General features: G+C 47.9%; 1 protein-coding gene across 1 annotated transcript in view; it reads left to right on the top strand.

Annotated features, from left to right (window-relative positions):
- LOC122365665 (ras-related and estrogen-regulated growth inhibitor-like) overlaps positions 1–16,683 on the top strand; it is a 34,222-nt gene extending 17,539 nt beyond the window's left edge. The window contains exons 2-5 of the mRNA XM_043337079.1: positions 4,067–4,214; positions 10,745–10,878; positions 12,495–12,714; positions 13,851–16,683. Of these exons, the coding sequence (XP_043193014.1) occupies positions 4,121–4,214; positions 10,745–10,878; positions 12,495–12,714; positions 13,851–14,071 (669 nt within the window). The 5' untranslated portion in view covers positions 4,067–4,120 and the 3' untranslated portion in view covers positions 14,072–16,683. The remainder of the gene's footprint in view (positions 1–4,066; positions 4,215–10,744; positions 10,879–12,494; positions 12,715–13,850) is intronic.
- The last annotated feature ends 2,001 nt before the right edge of the window (positions 16,684–18,684 follow it).

Here is an 18,684-nt window from a genome sequence, read left to right as displayed (position 1 = left end):
CTCCAAGGCTGGGATCAGCTCCAACAACACATGTTCGTCTCCCGGTATGCGCCTGATTACATACACGTCTGTACCACGGTATGCACCTGAGCGCAGACTGGTGAACCGATTCGCGCATCACTCAGGACCAGGAGTGTCGGGGCCACGGCGCCGTCTGGCCGAGCGCGGAATGAATCACACCACACCTGTGTACCGGGCTCTGGGTCTGGCGTCGGCCCGAGCCACCGTCAACAGGAAGTGGCGGGTTTCCGGCCGCTGATTCCGGGAGGAGTTTCCTGGTGCGCATTCCGGGCCGGCGTCAGGTATGCCGCCATGGGCGCTCCTGCAGGGGCGGCGAGCGGCGCCAGGAACTGTCCGGGAAAATGCAGGCTGTGGCGATTAATTCTTAGGAGACAAGTCCTATGAAGGTGGGAGAGGCTGAGCTGATGCGAGTGCTAACCATCGTCTCCCTGTACACACTTGACATATACCTACTTGTAGGTGCATTGATTTAACCCTCGCATGTGTAGGGGGGGGGGGGGGTCGGATGGACCCCCCCCCCATAGTTTTTCGCGAATAACTCGCGTAAAAAGCGGCCGATCGCGACGAAACTTTCAGTACCCTCGCATTGATCAATTTTGCACCTACCCAGAAAATTTCATGACCCTGACCCAAATGACCTTTGACCTATGACCTCTTTTCCGAGACCATGTTTGGCCGGAATCGCGATTTCGCGTATGTCGGCTCGTACTAGCCGCGTGTTTGCAAGCTTTTCGTGGCTTCAAACGTTCAAACATGTGATTTGATGTTACTCCCGTGTGTGTCAAGGTCACCTGAAGGTCAGGTCAGGTCATTGACCTTTGGTGACCTCGGGTGACCTCGGGTCACTTTTTCGAGTTTTACATGTTTCTAGGCTAGTTTTTGGAGCTGAATTCGAATTTCGCAACCATTTGAACATTCACGAAGTAGTTTTGGTGACTTCGTAACATGTTACGAAGCTGTCAGAGGCGGTTGACACGTACTACGAATACCCGTCACGACGCCTATTGGTTGACCTGACCTAACCTGACCCGACCTGGTCTAAATGCTTCAAGACATCATCTGTGATCAAAACTAACACGATATTCGTGATCAGCACCCCGAAAAACCCTTAAGCAGCCACACTTAACGACTTTCTAACAGGTCCCGATTTTCCCGACTTTGGGTCATTGACCTGACCTGGAAGGTTAACCAATGACCTAGGACCTTAAAATTGGGTATCATCGGCTTCCTCTCGTCACGGGCAACACGCTCGTTTTTTCCGCGAAGCTCTAGCTCGATCAGGGGCCAAACGACAAGGGGGGGTCCAACCGACCCCCCCCCCTACACATTAGAAGCTCTGGCAAACGCCGCACACATGCGAGGGTTAACATATCAATATAATTTTTGGGGAAGCACTTTTCATTTAGGAATGAAAAATGACACATGATTGCTAAATGCTACGTCTTTTTTCGCACTGCACAGAGTAAAGTATAACAAATTATTGGAAAGGACACGTTGTCCGATTACCTTTGCCCATCATCCTTGCTCTCTACGGCCGCTAGTGCAATGACACCTGTTTGAAAATTTATGCTGAAAGCTGCGAAATATTTTGTCTGTTATATCTCAAGACGTTTGTGGTTTTCGAGTCCGTGTCAATAGCTCAATGCATTGAACAGCTATTGCGTATTGAGCAGTTCCTCAGTCAGTGAAAAAAAATGTCTCAAACGGGCGTGATATCTCGCGCCTGAGCATGAGAAGCCCTGCTTTCGATGATAAGAACCGGAGAAGTGTCAGTGGGGATTGGTCTCACTTACGGACATTAAAGACTTTTATGTTTCATTTACGAGAGTTTCTGCGAGACGCATACATTACACAATGGAAGGCACCGACACCTAATATCCGGTAGTAGTATAATGCGGAATCGGAATCCGGGTCTACGTCAATGCCTTCAAGTATTGACAAGGATTTCTAGTTTCTGCGCACCAGAGGCGGGTTCGTATATAAACATGTTTGGAACATTTACATTTTCAAAATAAATTGGATCAGCTGACAGTTCACAGATGAGTGCCACTCTGTGCCAGGGGAGGGGTGTCCCCCCCCGCCCCGGGGGTCCGCGGCGGTCGGCACTGCGGGCTGCGCGGGGCGGCGGGGGCACCTGAGAGCGGCAGCCACCGCGCCGGCCCGGCCCGGCCCACCGCCTACCGGCTGACCCAGCTGGGTCGGCGCCAACTCAAACAGAATAACAGGGGCAAAGTCAAGGCGCCGCCGCCGCGACCGGGTGGGCCGGCACCTGTTTGAGTGACAGCGACAGCGGGTGACCACGCTATCACCACTCGCCACCACCCGAGACCACTTCTCCTCCCCACCCCCCCCCCCCCCTACACATGAGACAGTTCCGCCACGGCCTCCTCCACAGTCCACACCCGACAGCTGAGCCACTGTCAACACCCCCTTCCCCAACACCCCACCTCGTGTGGTAGGCATAGTTCCCTGGACGTCATCATTGAATGAATATCATTGAAGCCGTCTCAGTTACATGCATTGTGAGCTGATAAATGTTGAATAATTGAAAATGTTTATGTGTGCTCATTTCAATGGTCATATCAACGTTGCACAAACGCAGACTTGGGCACTCCCAACAGTCCCAACTCCGAAAGACGTTCCTTAGAATTAACTGCTAAAAAAGTCGCATGGAAAAAGGCTGCCAGCATTCGCCCAATTAGCAAGAACGTTACAGCGATTCAGGCCCACCCCCACTAGCCCTATAAGCGACTTCTAACTTGTTCGGTCTCGGCTGACAAGTCGCTCCTAACAAAAACTGAAGCATGCATCACCGGACTTATCCACGGACAAATGTGCCGTCATGGACCGACGAAGGCCATCGTCCGACGCTTTACAAACGACCTGTGTGTCTGGAGCGGTGCCAGTGGCGGTAAAAATGCGTCAGCGACCTTGTCGGGACCATTAGACAAGAGATAGTGCACGCGCAGTGGTGGCGCTAACCCCGACAGAGCTTAGCCAAGGCACTCTATTATACATACGCTTAGTCCTAACGTTTGATTAGGTACTGGGCTTAAATATTAGTTTAATCAAGAGTTTTTGGCGATGGGCTTTGACTCGGCGTGTACCCGTGCGACATCGCATTTTTTGCCTTGTATCAAATTTCTAGTGATGTAAGATGGTCATAGTACTCCTGTGTGCATGGGTTGGGTTAGCATGGTGTTGGTGACTGACTCTGTTAGTGCTCTTTCTTCATGTCTAGCTTGGGCTGGTGCCTGTTTGATGTCATTGCTGACGGCGCGAACTGGCCGCTCGGAAGTGTTTGGCAGCCGCCCCACCCATGTCGTGCAGTGTGACACCAGCACGCTGTTCAACAGTGACTGTTCTGCCTGTCCGGCCTTGTCGAGTGGCTGCTCCAAGCGCTGAATGGGAACGGTGTCTGTGACTCTGTTCGGTCGGTTTCGACCCGCAGTCAGTCGGTGCCCGGTGGGCTGAAAGACAACCTTCTCCAGCAGGCTCGCAGTCTGTATCATTCGTAGGGCTGTTAACGTGCAGTCTCCACACAGAGTGCCGTTCTATAATGGATGTCCGGATGGCGAAGTCCGGGTGAAAGGGCTACCAAAGAAAGCCTGGTCGCCCGGCGTTATAGGAGTCGGCGCCGTTGGCAGGAGTGCTTGGTCGATATCTGTCAAGATGCGTAAATGTCACGAGGCGAAGGGTTCCGCGACTTTTGTCCCCTTGGCTAAACAGTGACTCGCTTGTCTTATCCCTTTGACTAATTGGCAGTGGCACAGATTTACTGTGCTGTCGAATTTTGTGAAGTGACACCTGCTCAGACACCGTATATACGAGCCTGTTTGTGTTTTGACGCTGTCCATGATTTAGAGATACCCCCTCTCGCAAATTGGCGACATACCGAGATACGGCGCTCATTACTCACGCCGATAAGCAGGCTTAGCATAACTACGGCTCCCTTCGCTGTCAACAGGGTCGTCAGCTTCCACAAGTGTTGTCCCAGAATGTGTGCCGCTATTCATGCGGTCTCACTGCTGCGCTCTATTTTCAGGCCTGGTCTGTGCCGGAGCGCCAGCGCGGTGAGCCGCCCCGCGCGCCCCGCACCATGTCCTCCAACCTGCGAGTGATCCGACGGAAAAAGTCCTCCCTGTCAGAGGTGAAAATCGTCCTCTTTGGAGCGCCAGGAGTTGGAAAGAGTGGTAAGTGGAAGGAAGAACTGCTGCAGCAAGCAAAAATACATTTATTAACCACCTGTGTTTCAATCTAACCGTTATGTATCAGAATACGAGATGTTTAACATCAGTCTCTCCTTGCATTAATTTTACATCGAAGCGCACTTGGAATGACGATCAATTCGGATAATCCCCCTGAAGTTTCAGAGAGGATGTCACCAGAACTACTGTGGTAGTGTATGGAAATGATGCTCTGAAACAAGTTGCTACATTAGATATATGGCGATTCACGGATCGGTAATGAAAGTTAATGCCATTCAGATTTCAGATGTTTCTCTCTTTCTATTTGACGTCTATTTTGAATGAGAAGATGTCTATCCAGTCTATATTCAGTGCTAAGCTTTGTATTAATCTTTCGGAAACCGTAATGGCTTTGCTTTTATGAACATACAGAAAGTATTTAGTACATAATTCATTCCAACTTATTAGACAATCAGACTATTAAGTATTTATTTATTATTAACATGAATTATAAATAACCAATAAATTATTATAATTAAAGAATGTTAGTTTGCAGGTGTAATTTCTTTGAATAAATTTTCTATTTCTGTCCACCCATACATCAGGGGCGGCTCACACGTCCCAGGCAGCTGTGGAAATGCGAACACGTAAATGTAGGCGCGCGTCTGCTTGTTTGTGCGTCTGGCGCGACGCCGTAGGTGGCGGGCTCCCGTGCAGGTCAGAGTCGCGCCCTTGGCTGCCATTCGGCCGATCCAGTGCGCGCAGAAAGAGGGTCACGGTGGGTGGTGTGGTGGGGCTGAGAGACCCCACCTGTCGGGCGGCGGTGCTGGGAGGCAGCCAATGGGCTAGTGAAAGGAGAGGGCAGTGCAGGAAGAGGGGCAGCCGGGCAGTCATACAGGAAAGCGGGAGCGCTACGAATTGCCCTGTAGTGGGGATCGCTATGTACACTGGACTGATTGGAAACAAGTACGAGAGATGGATGTCATTGGATGGTAGCATCGGTTTGATAATGCAGTCCTCGAAATTCCCTTTGAAAGTAAGCCGCTAGCAGTCTTCAAAGCTTTGTAAGAACTCACTGTTCGTTCCTGCTCTTACGTTTAGCTAATGCTAGCAGAATGCGTTCCATGTAATTTTGCACTTCCTTCGCACTTTATTACGCCCGAAGACGAGTAAAAATTATTACATCATTTCCATAGAATTGCCTAGCTCAAAGCTCACTATTATCCTTCAGATTTTCATTTTATTTTATGGCAAGTTTCCAGACTGCGTTATCGTATGACCGTAATTCACAGCGGCCGGTCATATGCTCACCCCAATGTTCACTTATCTTGGACAAGCTCCAAATAATCCCAACATGACCACCGTCACCGGGCTCACCTTTCAGGAAGTCGTTTGTTCTTGTAACCCCTAACACCGCTGGCGCGTTGAACACCGTCCACCAGTCCTCCTCTCAGAAATCCTGCAGGCCCATTAGAGCTACACGGTGTAGTAGCTCGAACACATGACGTCTTCTGTCAATGACTGGCACCGAAACCAGCAAAAGTGCTAATCCATATCACGGTATGATTTCGTCCCCGCTGGACGTTGGTTGGGACTGGGCCAGACAAGGCCATCCGTTGGGTAGGAGAGGGGCGAAGTGCTGCCGACGACAGCCCCTGTTCTCCGTCTCCCCCAAGAACTGCAGCCCACGCGTCACATGGCCTGTGGGTGGGGGAAGGGGAGGTGTTACCACCGGGACCTCTGTTCCCCTCAATGAGCTTCCCGCTTCCGGCCTAACTCCTGTGCCTCCGCGGGTGCGGGAGGGGTGAAGTGCTACCACCAGCATCCCTGTTGCCCCTAAGTAAACTCTCGGCCCCGGCCCCAGCGGCCAGCGTATGGTCCATGGGTGGGGGAGGATGGAGATGCAGCCACCCCTGTTCCCCCTCACTGAACTCTCGACCCACGCCTGTGTGGCCCCTGGGAGGAAGAGGGGAGAGATGCTGCTCTGTTCCCCCTCACCGAACTCTCGGCCCACGCCCCTGACCGCGCCCCTGCTCCGGTGCCCCGGTCGCTCCGCTCGCTGACCCACCGGTGACCGATGCGCTCCATCCCGGCACGGTCCGCGGGTGCCGGCGCGGTGGCTGAATGCACAATCCTCCCACACGGCACCACTCCGTCAGATAGGTGGACACGGAGCGCGGTCACCTGATGGATCACCCGCGCCGCCAGCTGGTGCCGGCGAATACACCGGCCGAGATGAGATCCATCTCGACACCACACTCCTATCTGACCCCACTGCCAGGTTTTTTATCCCTGTCCTCCTGTCTTTTTGCATCTTTTTATCTTTTGTGCTACGTATTTCAATTTATCATTTTTCCTTTCCCATGATGATGGGATTTAGGTATGTTTTAATTTTGTAGTGGCCCTACAATGTCCAAAAACTTTTGAATGTAGGCATTTGTTTTCCTTAGATCCGAGGTTTATTCCTATGTAGAGCCTAGGAGAGAAATATAGTGTGTCATTGCATGCTACATGTCCAGCAAAGCGGTGCTAAGGATACATGATACATGCTAAGTGTTTACGTCGCGTACAAGTATGTATTTTCTCGTCGATGTGGTGCCGTTTTTAATTTGGCTGTGGTCGAAACTCACGAAGACTTGAAATTATCGCTATCTCGGATATTTATGCACTCCTGCATTTGCATGTGACGTTTCGCGGACACTATGAGTTAAATGTATGGAGCGATGTTTGTTTATATAAAGCAATCCAGACGAGTGTTGACGTCAGCGCTAGACCATCTTGTTTTCACAAACCAGTGTTCAATCACAAATAGTCTAATCTTTTGAGCTATAGGAAAGTCGCTCGCGGAAATATTGAAATGTGTGCGCCTTAGTTTAGATTAATTACGTCGTGCATTTGCAATGCAAGGACTCATTATTGTGACAATTAATCCTGCTGATCAGAAAAAAGGCAATTTAGAAAGAAATCAATTTGAATCTAAGTATGTTTCCATCTTAAACAAACCCAGGGGCGGTTCTCCCATATAGGCAAGGTAGGCAGTGCCTACGTCATTTGTCGTCTCCCCTGTGTCTACACCTTCACTAGACTGTGGCTTTTGATTGTTTGATTGCTTTTGTTAAAGATCTTTTTCTTTTCGTTTTTCAAAATGGGTTGAAACGAAAGAGAATTGCCTAAACTTTTCAAAAAATGTCAAACAAAGATCGTGTTATAACAACAACTTGACAAAATCCTTTGCCTAATTGTGCCTACCTCGTCCTACTAGATTATCGACTATTGCCATGTTGAGGCTATTGAGCCTTTTGGTAGAAAAAGTTTAGATGGTCGGCACATCGACTAGGTGCTACCTTCTAACTTTCAAACTTAACTTTTTATTAAGTTCATTTATCATAAAATAAAACACATTTAACGTTATCAATTTTTATCATTATTTTAGGGTACCTAGCGTTGTTATGTCTGTTGTGTTATTCTATTGTTTGTTAAAAATTATATTGGACGAACTAGACTCCTACTGGTGGACTAGCTTGCCTCTGGCTGCAGACGTGTAAGCTCTAGTTAAGTTAATGGTTTTTGTAGATGACGCTGCTGTCGCTGCTTGACGCATCCCGACTGAGCAATAAGGCTGTCTTTTCCCCCCCTAGTTTACTTATTCCGTATTCAGCTGTTCTGCCTTACCTACCAAGTGCCTACCTACTTTCAATAGGTCAGCGCCGCCCCTGAACAAACCACTCATTCGTCACACACACTAAAAAAGGTGTGCTATTTCGGGAAATGCCAGAGCCACAAAAACACCCAATTCATATCCGTTACTCGGCGGGGACGAGCGCTGGGTCTACAAATGGGCGACGTCGGACGCCCAGTCAATCGTTCGGCTCGTTTTGGGGCTAAAACGGGGAGGTGCGGGCATCCGACTGTGACGGGTGGGCCCTGCTCTGCCAACAATGTGTCAGCGGCGCGGCCGCCGAGAGGACAGGGTGCTGAGAGGGACCCTCGGCCGGCGCCGCCGCGCTAAGGGTCAGATAATCTGCCGTGTCACACAGAGGGAGGAACGACCTTGGCGGTGGCCTGAGGCGACCAGCTGACGCGGAGGGGGTCAGCGAGGTAGAGTCGCGGGCGAACGGGGGTCAGCGAGGTAGAGTCACGGGCGAACGGAATGAACAGGGATTTGGAGGTGGAGATGTGTGGGCAGCGTAGTCCGGCACAAATTTATCTTATTTACAAATTATGTGTAGATATAATGTATTCCGTGTTAGAAAAGATGGAGGCATCCTCCATTTTTTTTTTAATCATGAGGCATTCATGTTTCAGTATTTTGAATTTGATGAAATGATGGCCGTCCATTGGCTAATGGCTGTCGCTGATAGCGGCTGATTTTATGGAAGAGTGGCAACAATATATGACGAACAAACCATTCAGCTGATTGTGCCAAACAAATAACATGCAATCTCGCTACCATAAAGCGTTTTGTTTACTGCATATTAGCTCACGCCCTTCGTTGATGTTTTCTGTCATAAATATTTGCCTTTTTGTTTAATGGTTATCCTCCGCCTTGATCTAGGACGCTGGCTATTTAGAAATTCGTATTTCCTGAAGCTGATGAACGAGAGGAGCTCGTATGTGTCAAGCATGTCTCTTCTCTAGCCAGGAATGTAAGCTAAGATAGCTTATTAGCGATGGCAAACGAGGGATTTTTCTCGGCGAGCAGACATGTCAATGTCATGCCTCGCGGCCAATTAGGGAGCCGGAAACGTGCCAAAACCAAAACGAAAAACGATAGCTCAGCGCTGAACAGGATGGAGTGAAAACTATTTATGAATGGTTTTAAATAAAGACTGGAAGCGTTGCCAGTTTTGTGTTAAAATTAGCTTTAACTTTATGCATGACATTTTTATACAAATTAGGCTAATGTTTAGGGTTAGAATGTTAGACAATAGATAGTGAGCATACGTAATGGTCATTTGGAGGGAAAGAAAGCACCTGCTAGCTGAACATATCAATGATATTTACTTAACTTGATGTCAGGATGATTTTTGTTCTACTTCAAGCTTGCTTTTAAAAGACAGCATATGTACAATTGTTTCGAAATTTAAAAATTAGCAGATATCTTCTCAGAATTAAATCTTTAAGCGGCCAGCACAGCACTTTCTCTTCTGAATAATTCCTATGCGCTGGTTGTGACAGCCCTATTCTCTAATTAGTATCATGACACACGGGTGGGCCTGCACACGTATCATGGCTTAACTGGGCGGCCGAGTCCGGCTAATTGGGGCACCGGGGGAGGGGCGGGGGAGGGTCTGTGACGTCACAGGCCGGTTGTGGTCATCACTGGAGGCATCAGGCCGGATTGCGGCCATATAGTCGGCGGTAATTTCGTCCGCGGCCAGCCCGTTGAACACGGGATGAGGTGGATTAGAGGTGGGGGAGGGGTGGGGGAGGGGTGAGGGGAGCGGGTGTCTGCGCTGCACAGTCATGGCGCAGCACTAGGTTCCGCCAGAGTGTGTAATGGATCCATTTTTCAGGATCCAATGCAATCCAGATTCATTGGTCGCCGGTGGGTGGGTGATGGAGGAGTTAATGGCGTGTAAACACGCACCTCGCACACGACACACCAGGTCGAAAGCACTACCTTTTAAGATGAAGATGAACGCCTGGAAGCAGTACAAAATGGCCCATCGCCTGACCTAACGACTCGACTGACTACGTATTTGTATTGCCACCACTTTTGTGCAGATGACTGCGCCAGGTGCCGCTCTTTTGAAGTAGCCTATGTAGGTAAAGGTATAATCAAATCTGATGACAGCATAGCGACAGGCGTCGTGGTCATTTGAAACTACGTATTTTATATCATAAATATGTTACATCACAAAGCTCGTTAGTAACGTATTTATCAGTTTATAACTATCTGATCGGGAAAAGATCCGTAATCTTAGTTTGATCCATATTCCATAGTTACTTCTGGACCAAAGAGACACAAATCTTACCCCAACACTTATGTATGTTAACCAAAGAAGGATGGAAATCAGCCTGAGTAAATGATGGTTTTTGCTTCTCTGGAAACTACCTACAGTCCGTTTGGACGTATGCTGCATGCGTGTGCTATTTCTGTGCCCCAGGTGGATGGTAGTCGCGTGATTCCGAGAATAGGGGTATAAAGCAGCGTGACGTTTCGTGCTAGTCGTGTGAGAAATACAAAGGCTGTTATCGAAACCAGACGACGTCATGAAACAAGATATATAGGCAACAATGAACAGAAAAGAACGGTAGACAGCCACTTGTGTGAAAAGATATGTGTGGTATTTCTCCGTCAGAAATAAATGTTTCGTAGAGGGACATAATAGCAAATGTGAGAACACTCCAAAGGTATAATGCGGCGATGTTTAAGAGCTGCCTTAGCCCTGTCAGGCAAGCGCCAATCGTCACGTTCATCGCTACGGTTCGTTGTACGAAGTCTCGCACCTGATGCTATTGTTTGGTTGTGTTTGTTCCCCGTTTAGTATGCGGCGGCTTCCCGCTCACAATATCGTCTGTTCTGCTTCCAGCGCTGACAGTGCGTTTCCTGACGAAGCGGTATATCGGCGAGTACGATCACCATGGCGACCAGCCGCCGTACAAGTACGAACTGATGGTGGACTCCGAACCGGTGCTGTTCGAACTGCTCGACACGTGCGCTAAGGTCAGTGGCGGTCACCACGGGCCAGTGGCCAGACGACAGGTGCGGGAAGGGCTGGTGCTTATGTTACTCAGGCCCATGTCACTCCACATTTGATGACATCATAAGGGGGCCTCAGGACAATCAATGGCGCGGTGCGCCACAATCGCTCCCAAGCTACTTACCAACAGCTGCCATTTTTGAAAATATTATTTTGAAATAAAGTTTCAAGTAATGAAAATATTGTAATAAAGTTGTAACTTAAATCCATACCATATCTAAAAACTTACTGAAAAATAATTACGGAGCGAGCGAAGCGAGCGTAGTCTTTCCTTAGATTAACGGAAATTTCTGAGTATGAGCGGCCGGCCGGCCGGCCGGCCGTGCGGACGCTTTTGCGAGGCTTATATCTCAGCAACCACTTGACCGATTTACACGCGGTAATTTTTGTAGGGTAGCTTCATTCCTTCTACCAAGTATTGGACTATTCCCGATGCATGTGGGTGACCCCTTATGCACGTGCCACGTGCAAAACGAAGAGGTGTCAGTTTTGTAATTGTTGCAATATCTCGGTAACTACTTGGCCGATTGTGCTGAAAGTTGGCATGTAGGTAGGCACCCACTAGGCACTGCATATCCATGTGCCAGAGATGGGGTGCTGCTGCACGTGCGCACGTGCAGGGGTCGTTTCCAGATCTGGAGAACGGCTGGACCGATGGCGCTCAAATTTGGTACACGGTTAGGGACCAGTTAGTAGGGTGCCGTGCACAAGTCAGTTGGGACCCTTCCTGCACGTGCGCACGTGCAGGGTGCCGCTTCCAGATCTCGAGAACGGCTGGGCCGATTGTGCTCAAATTTGGTACATCGCTAGAGACCGGTTAGTAGGGTGCCGTGCACAAGTCAGTTGGAGGTACCCCTCGAAATTTCGCACGTGCAAGGCCCACCCTCTCGCTCGCTCCGTTAGTCGCCCCAAAAGGCGTTATACTGGTTTATCCATAGTAAAAATATAAGCTCGATGCGTTTTTACGTTGCTTTCCTGCTGCTGCAGAGGGTTTTTAAATCGTCTATATCCTCAAAACCGGCCATTTCTTACTTCTTAGCATATTGCTGCTCTTTTTTGTCGCTGGAAAATTAGTTGGGCTTTCCACTGACATCAACGACTGAGCGGTATGTGCAGAGTACCATCAATAATCTTCAAATGAAGTTAGTCATTTTTACGTTGCAAAGGAATGGAGTACCCCTTGCGAGCATCAGGGGTGACGTCACTCAGGATCTGTCTGGCTGATTGGTCGACGGGGGAGTGACTGCACCTTCTATAGATGGCCTTGATGTTACTATTGTGCTGATGACTTGAAAATTAAGTTTATAAAAGACAACTGCAAAGCTGATGTTCTGAATGTTGAATGCCTTTTATTAGTATTTTTTATCTAATTTAGTTTTAAATCGTGATAAAAGAAAGATTCTGCTCAATTTAGGAACTTTGATGTCAGTTCTGTATTGCTTTTTAATATTGCAATCATGAGCTCCCAGTCTTTATCTTTGGCCTCCAAGCACGATCTGCACCACACTCTGTCACCGTCAGCCCCACGTCCTCAATGCCCACCCTCTGACCTCAACCCCTCCCTCCCCCCACCCTTCAGACGGCCGGTGAGCTGCCCTCGACCAAGACGCTGGACTGGGCCGACGGCTTCCTGCTGGTCTACTCTATCACTGACCGAGAGAGCTTCAGCTATATCAAGCGGCTGCACGCGCACATCTCCCAGTGGCGCCGCGAGGCGGGCCCGGCCGCCACCGCGCCCATGGTGCTCGTCGGAAACAAGGGAGACATGATCCACCTGCGACAGGTCGGATATGAAGAAGGTGAGGTCGGGTTGGAGGGGGAGGGGGAGGGATAAGTGGGCTCAGTATGTGAGGCTGATTTTAGTAATGTGCTGCCACGTGTTTGTCTCTGGTTTTGTGTCTGTCTCCGTATTTGCCTGTTTCTCCTGTTTCTTTTCTTCTTCTTTTTTCTCCCTCTCTCACTTTTTCATGCCTTCTCCCTCTCTCACTCTTTCATGCTATCACCCCGCTCTCTCTCTCTCTCTCTCTCTCTCTCTCTCTCTCTCTCTCTCTCTCTCTCTCTCTCTCTCTCTCTCTCTCTCTCTCTCTCTCTCTCTCTCTCTCTCTCTCTCTTCTCTCTCTCTCTCTTTCTCTCCCTCTTTCTTTCTTTCTTTCTTTCCTTCTTTCTTTCTTTCTTTCTTTCTTTCTTTCTTTCTTTCTTTCTTTCTTTCTTTCTTTCTTTCTTTCTTTCTTTCTTTCTTTCTTTCTTTCTTTCTTTCTTTCTTTCTTTCTTTCTTTCTTTCTTTCTTTCTTTCTTTCTTTCTTTCTTTCTTTCTTTCCATTTCGCTCGCTTTGTCCTGCCCTGCGCTTTAGCTCTTGTCGTTGCTAGAGAGGACCCAGCCCAAATGAAAATATTATTTCACAATATTTACAACAGCTAATAAGATGTTTCGTTTTTTCTCACTTTTATGTGAAACTTAACTGTAGTAATTAGCGTCAGTACCGTTTCATTCCACCCCATATGTGAAGGTCATTTTCTAAAATGTTTGTCCAAGCGATGCACTATCTACGTATTTCCAGAAACGCTACCGGGCTATCATAGCTTCGTTCCCAAACTTGTGTTTATTTTGTATGTGATTAGCTCAAAAGCCAATCAACGGCAATGTCAACGTAATGTGGAAAGCGTATACTAATTTGCTGTGTGTCAGTTTGGCTGGAGTGATTGGTTTTAGTGGTATCGACCCACTAATATGTGATCAGAGCATATACCGAGCACAGAACATAGCTCTTTTTTGACAATATTTTAGTAAAACACATACATTTATGTAACTTCCTTTTAGGTCTATGCTTGATTTACTTGTGCAAATAAAAATTGAATCAACCACGCATTTGACGCATCAACAGGTACTATATTGAAGACATCTTTATGATTTCCCTTTTTGCACTTGTTCCGACAGGTGAGATCCTGGCGCGCGACATGGAATGTCTCAGTTTCCGCGAGGTGTCCGCCTCCGAGCAGGTCACAGAGGTCGCCGAGGCGTTCAACGACCTCTGCCGCGAGGTCAACAACCACCGGCGCAAGAGCAAACAGTCACTGCTGGACCGCGTGCTTGGGGGTCGCGGCGGCCTACGGGTGTACGCCAGGGGCAAGAGTGACAGCGCGCTGCCCAAGGACTAGCGGTCTATGGAGTGGTGCTGGAGGATGTGAACGCCTAAGGGGAGCGGCAGATATGCGAGTTAAAGTCTGAGACACCAGCCCTGACTGAGATGGACGTAATCGTCCATTTTTGGGTTAAGCCAGACGCGGATTAGGAATCGAGTTATGATTTTGTTCGCACTGAACCGCTCATGTCCGTGAGAATGTCCTATAGCGCAGCGAGTGTCGAGCAATAAAGAGAACAGTCAAAATCAGCGATAAGATGAGCTCGCTGAACTGCAAATAAGTGTAGAGCTACCACCGGTTGGCAGAAGCGGGGAGAATCGTTCGGGTAAGAGTCTCCTGATTTGTTCGAGAATGCGCACGTTGCAGGCCTACATATTGTTAGCTCGTCAGGCCCAGATGTTAGTACGTTTTCTGTAAGCATCGGAACACTTGTCTCTGCGGGTTTCAGGACAGTGATCTTTGTGCGTTTGTCGATCTTTTGAACGGCAGGGTTCATCCAGCCACGCTCTGTTCAAAGGGCTAGTTTATGTGCTTTCTTGGAATATACAGGTGCATTCTGTGTATGCGTTGTGACGGTGATATCATAAGGATACGTTGTCTAGCCGAGACGCCATAGATAGACGTGAATGCTTCAAGCGTAATGTGAGTTATTCGAATGGGATGCTTATTCACGTCTTGTTTCGTGCATCCAATAATTTTCGTACCCCCTGAATGTCCTAGTTGTTCCCTCTTTTTCTGGATGGATCAAATGAAGGAAGTGCATGCGTGAGTGATCACCAAACAAAGTCGGATAGCACGGATAATTTGATAGCATGATTGATGCGTGTATCTCTTTTGAAAACAGATCTAAATGCCACCATATTATAGCACATTTTCTAGATATGGACGGAAGCCTGTCTTATGTGCTACCTCACATCTTTTGTCTGTTTTGTGCCAATGTGGTTTACTTGTGAATTCTGTGAGCACACAACTCGTAAGGATGAAAGCAGCGTCTGTACTGCCGATTTGTTCTTCATTTGCATCATATTTTTAGGCAAGGGAGGCCAGACTAGTGGCTTTACATGTGTGCTGTATGTGTGCGCATGCTGTTTAACCCGCGCCCCGCTGGGGGTCCTGGATTTCCACGCCCTGCTGGGGGGGAGGGTGTTTGAACACCCCCCCCCCCCTTGTAACTCGGCTCCTGGGCCACGTAGCGATACGCGGAAGGCGGCGTTCGAAAGAGCGTAAAAAATAATGACGAAATCACTTCGGTCAATTTTTTGGTCAGGTCAAAGGTCAGGTCACCAGAGGTCATTGAAGGCAAAATTTCGCCGATTTCCAGGTCGAATGTCGAAAATTTCCAAGAAGCTAACGCATAACTCGGGAACCAATAGAGCTACAGCGCCGCAGAAAAGTGCATTCGATAGCCCTATTAACGCCCTTTCTGAGTAATTCTCTCAGATTTGACCTAACGTCAACGGTTTTGCCTGCAGGGGGCAAAAACTGCAAAAATAGCCGATTTTTTCGGAAACAGTTTTTCTGCAATAACTTTTGACCCAAGCCTTGTACGAGCTTACGTTTACCGGTATCGTGTTCCTCTCGTCAAGACGCATCGAATGAACTATAACTTGACCTTGAAAGATCAACTTGAAAATTTGACCTCAGGTCAAGGTCATGACCTGACCGGAAAGGGTCATGTTGCATATCAGTCGATCCGTATCGTCGAGCTGAACACATATAAGGCGTTTTCATCGCTCTAGCATGTCTCTATCAAAAGTTATTTGCGAAAAACTGTTAGATACCATTCGTGACCTAAGATGACCTCAGGGCACAAACAAGGGTCACGGACACCATTTTCATGTTCAGTGTGTCTAAACCACTTTTAATTCGGTGTTTGGGAGTGTTTATAATGTCCTTCGTCCAAAAGAGGCGCATTTCAATTTTCTCCCATTGACTTATAATGGGGAGGTCGCAAAATTGACCTGACCTTAGGTCATCGATATCAAAATTCTGAGATATACATTTTGTACATGCTATTGCTCTTAGCAATCGCTGAAAGTTTCAAAGCGATCGGTCACTCGGTGTAGCTATGACAGATATTGAAACTTTTTATGAGGTGAGGTCACTTCAAGTGACCTGGTGACCTGACCTTGAATGACCTTGGTCTGAAATTTTCACAACATGTGTAGAATTGATGTATGATAAGGTGTACCAAAAACGGCGGCGCTCCGCGCCGCCGTTTTTGAGATATTCGCGAAAAACCACAAGGGGGGGTGTTCAAACACCACCCCCCCCCCCCCAGCAGGGCGCGGGTTAAGCAAGAGCGCTGAATTAGGGTGTCACTAAGTGTCCTTGTACCTTTTGTTTAGTGCTGCTACGTGTTGAATGAGGAATGTCTCCATCGCTTTAGATCATGACACCTTGGTGGCGTTAATGGGCGTTGGTCGATGACGTTCGCACGTGTGATTGTGGTCGTCCTCGTGCCGGTAGTTCAGAGATGACACGGTCACGCTTGTTGATGGGCCTCGTCTGTGGCCGGCCTGACATATATCGGAGTGCTGCATTTTGTGGACTCACTTCGCTCGATACCTACACGTGTATTGTGTCATGCTATTTTATTGAAAATAAACCTTATCAGCGAAGTTTCATCAATTTTTTTTAATAGCATTCCATATCACAATTAGGAAAAAGTGACAGTGGGATTGGATATCAATTTTTTTTAATGGTTACTTCAGAACATTTATTTTTGTCTTCTTTGTTTACTTCAGTGTAGATAAATGTGGGGTTAAGATGCTTTGATCGTCCCAGTGATTCTTTCGAGAATAAAACGAAAGCGACACGTAACATTGGCCCTTTGAACTAGCACTCGTAAGCAAAACTCCGCTCACGTGCGCGCTCCTCTCGTCTTCATTGGCAGCCATCGATTCCCTTGAACGCACGGCTGCCCCCATTGGTGCTTCAGTCTTTGATAGCTCCTCCGTTCTCTTAGGTATACATCTCGAAACAACATGATTTGGTCATGAAAATGTCATTTTCACAATACGCAGGAATATCACTCCTATAGTTGTGGGTGCATGTATGTACATACATAGTCTGTACTCTGCAGGTAGATTTGGCAGCGTGCTGGGTATCTGTGGAATTCAATGATAAGCCTGATGGCTCTGGTTCTGGCTCCCTACGTTATAAGTTGATCCAAAAGAGCACAAGATCGAGGGATCAGCCCGTCGCTCTCGTAAGTTAGCTTGCTGTTGAGCTAGCTCGTCGCTCACAATTCAAGACCAAGTTATGGCCTTACTCAGATCTAAGTAGGAGCTGCACCTAAGAGCAACGTTGCATTGTGCATGTGTGCAATAAGTAGAACTGTCACCGCTGCAACTATCTGCAGAAGCAGTGAGTGCATGGTGCAACTGGTGCTGGCGGCGCGCAACTTCACTTCGCCTGGCCGGCTGGCGGCGCGCCTGGCTAGGTAGGCAGGCCCGCGGAACACGCCTGCCTTGCGGGTCAGCCTACCACTGCAGTGGCTGGCTGAGCGGCCGCAAACCGAGGTTTTCAGTTCAGTTGCCAGCCAATCTACAATCTTTGTAACGGGTCGTGGGCCTAACAAGTCACAGAAAGTCTATTCCGCTATTTCATGTCCTTCGAGATGTCATTTGCTGTGCTGGTGGCTATGTGAGAAAGACGAACTAAAAGGTGTAGAGTACGAGCTTGCAGACCCGAGTACCTAAAACGCGGGGCTGCTCGCGCCGCTTTCAAAGCAGCTTGCGAAAGCTGGCGAGCATGCAGATCATGCTTAGCTCTTGAAAAGGAAGTGCATACAAATAAGCAAATGGTCTAAGAAAGGTTACAGTAATCGAGTATTTGTAAGTCAGAGCAGATTCACCTAAAACACAAAACACAACGGTTTATTATTACTTTAATCTAACTTCACGTTTTTGCTTTGACGGAGTGCAAACAGTGAAAACGTAGTCAAAAAAGTATTATGATATATTTCGACTTGCGTCGTCTTCAGAATGTACATTTTCAGAATTGTCGACGAGCAAATTCAAATCCTTTCAGAATAGCGTGCAACATTTTTGTGAGATCTCTGGCTAACAAATTACAGTCAGGTCATACCTATAATAAATTTTAACAGCGTACAATACAATGAATACAATATCACTGAATAATAATTGGATAAATATTGTCAATGCTACACAATACCTAAAAGTAACACAGGCATATGTTATTTGTGCAGCACGCCAAACTCGCGAAAATGCATGACCTATGCAGAGTGATTGACAGGATAAGATGCATTCATACACTTAATTACACATGTTTCAGGTGCGTACAACTAATACATACACACAGCAGACTGCAGAGTAAACATGACACCAGTGTAGAGCTCGCTGAGGTGGTGTACGAGTGGGGGGGGGGACGCTGTCAACTGCGTCTACCCTAAATCAAATTAGTACAAATGACGATGAAAGACGCACCTAACAAGTACAAGTACTTCAGGTGAGACAAATAAAAAGAATGGATAAGCCAATAGAGACATGCTGACAAAAAAGAGGACGGAAGGCCAAGCATAGAACATTGCCTATGTGGGAGTGTAGGGAGGGGGATGGAGAAGGGGCCAGGATGAGGTTTGTGTGTTTAGGCATGGTTTTTGG

The sequence above is a fragment of the Amphibalanus amphitrite genome, unplaced genomic scaffold (genome assembly GCF_019059575.1).
Source record: "Amphibalanus amphitrite isolate SeventyFive unplaced genomic scaffold, NRLGWU_Aamphi_draft 000028F_arrow, whole genome shotgun sequence".
NCBI classification, from domain to species: Eukaryota; Metazoa; Arthropoda; class Thecostraca; order Balanomorpha; family Balanidae; genus Amphibalanus; species Amphibalanus amphitrite.
The sequence above is the reverse complement of the archived record's forward strand: the minus strand, read 5'-3'. Positions and strand labels throughout refer to the sequence as shown.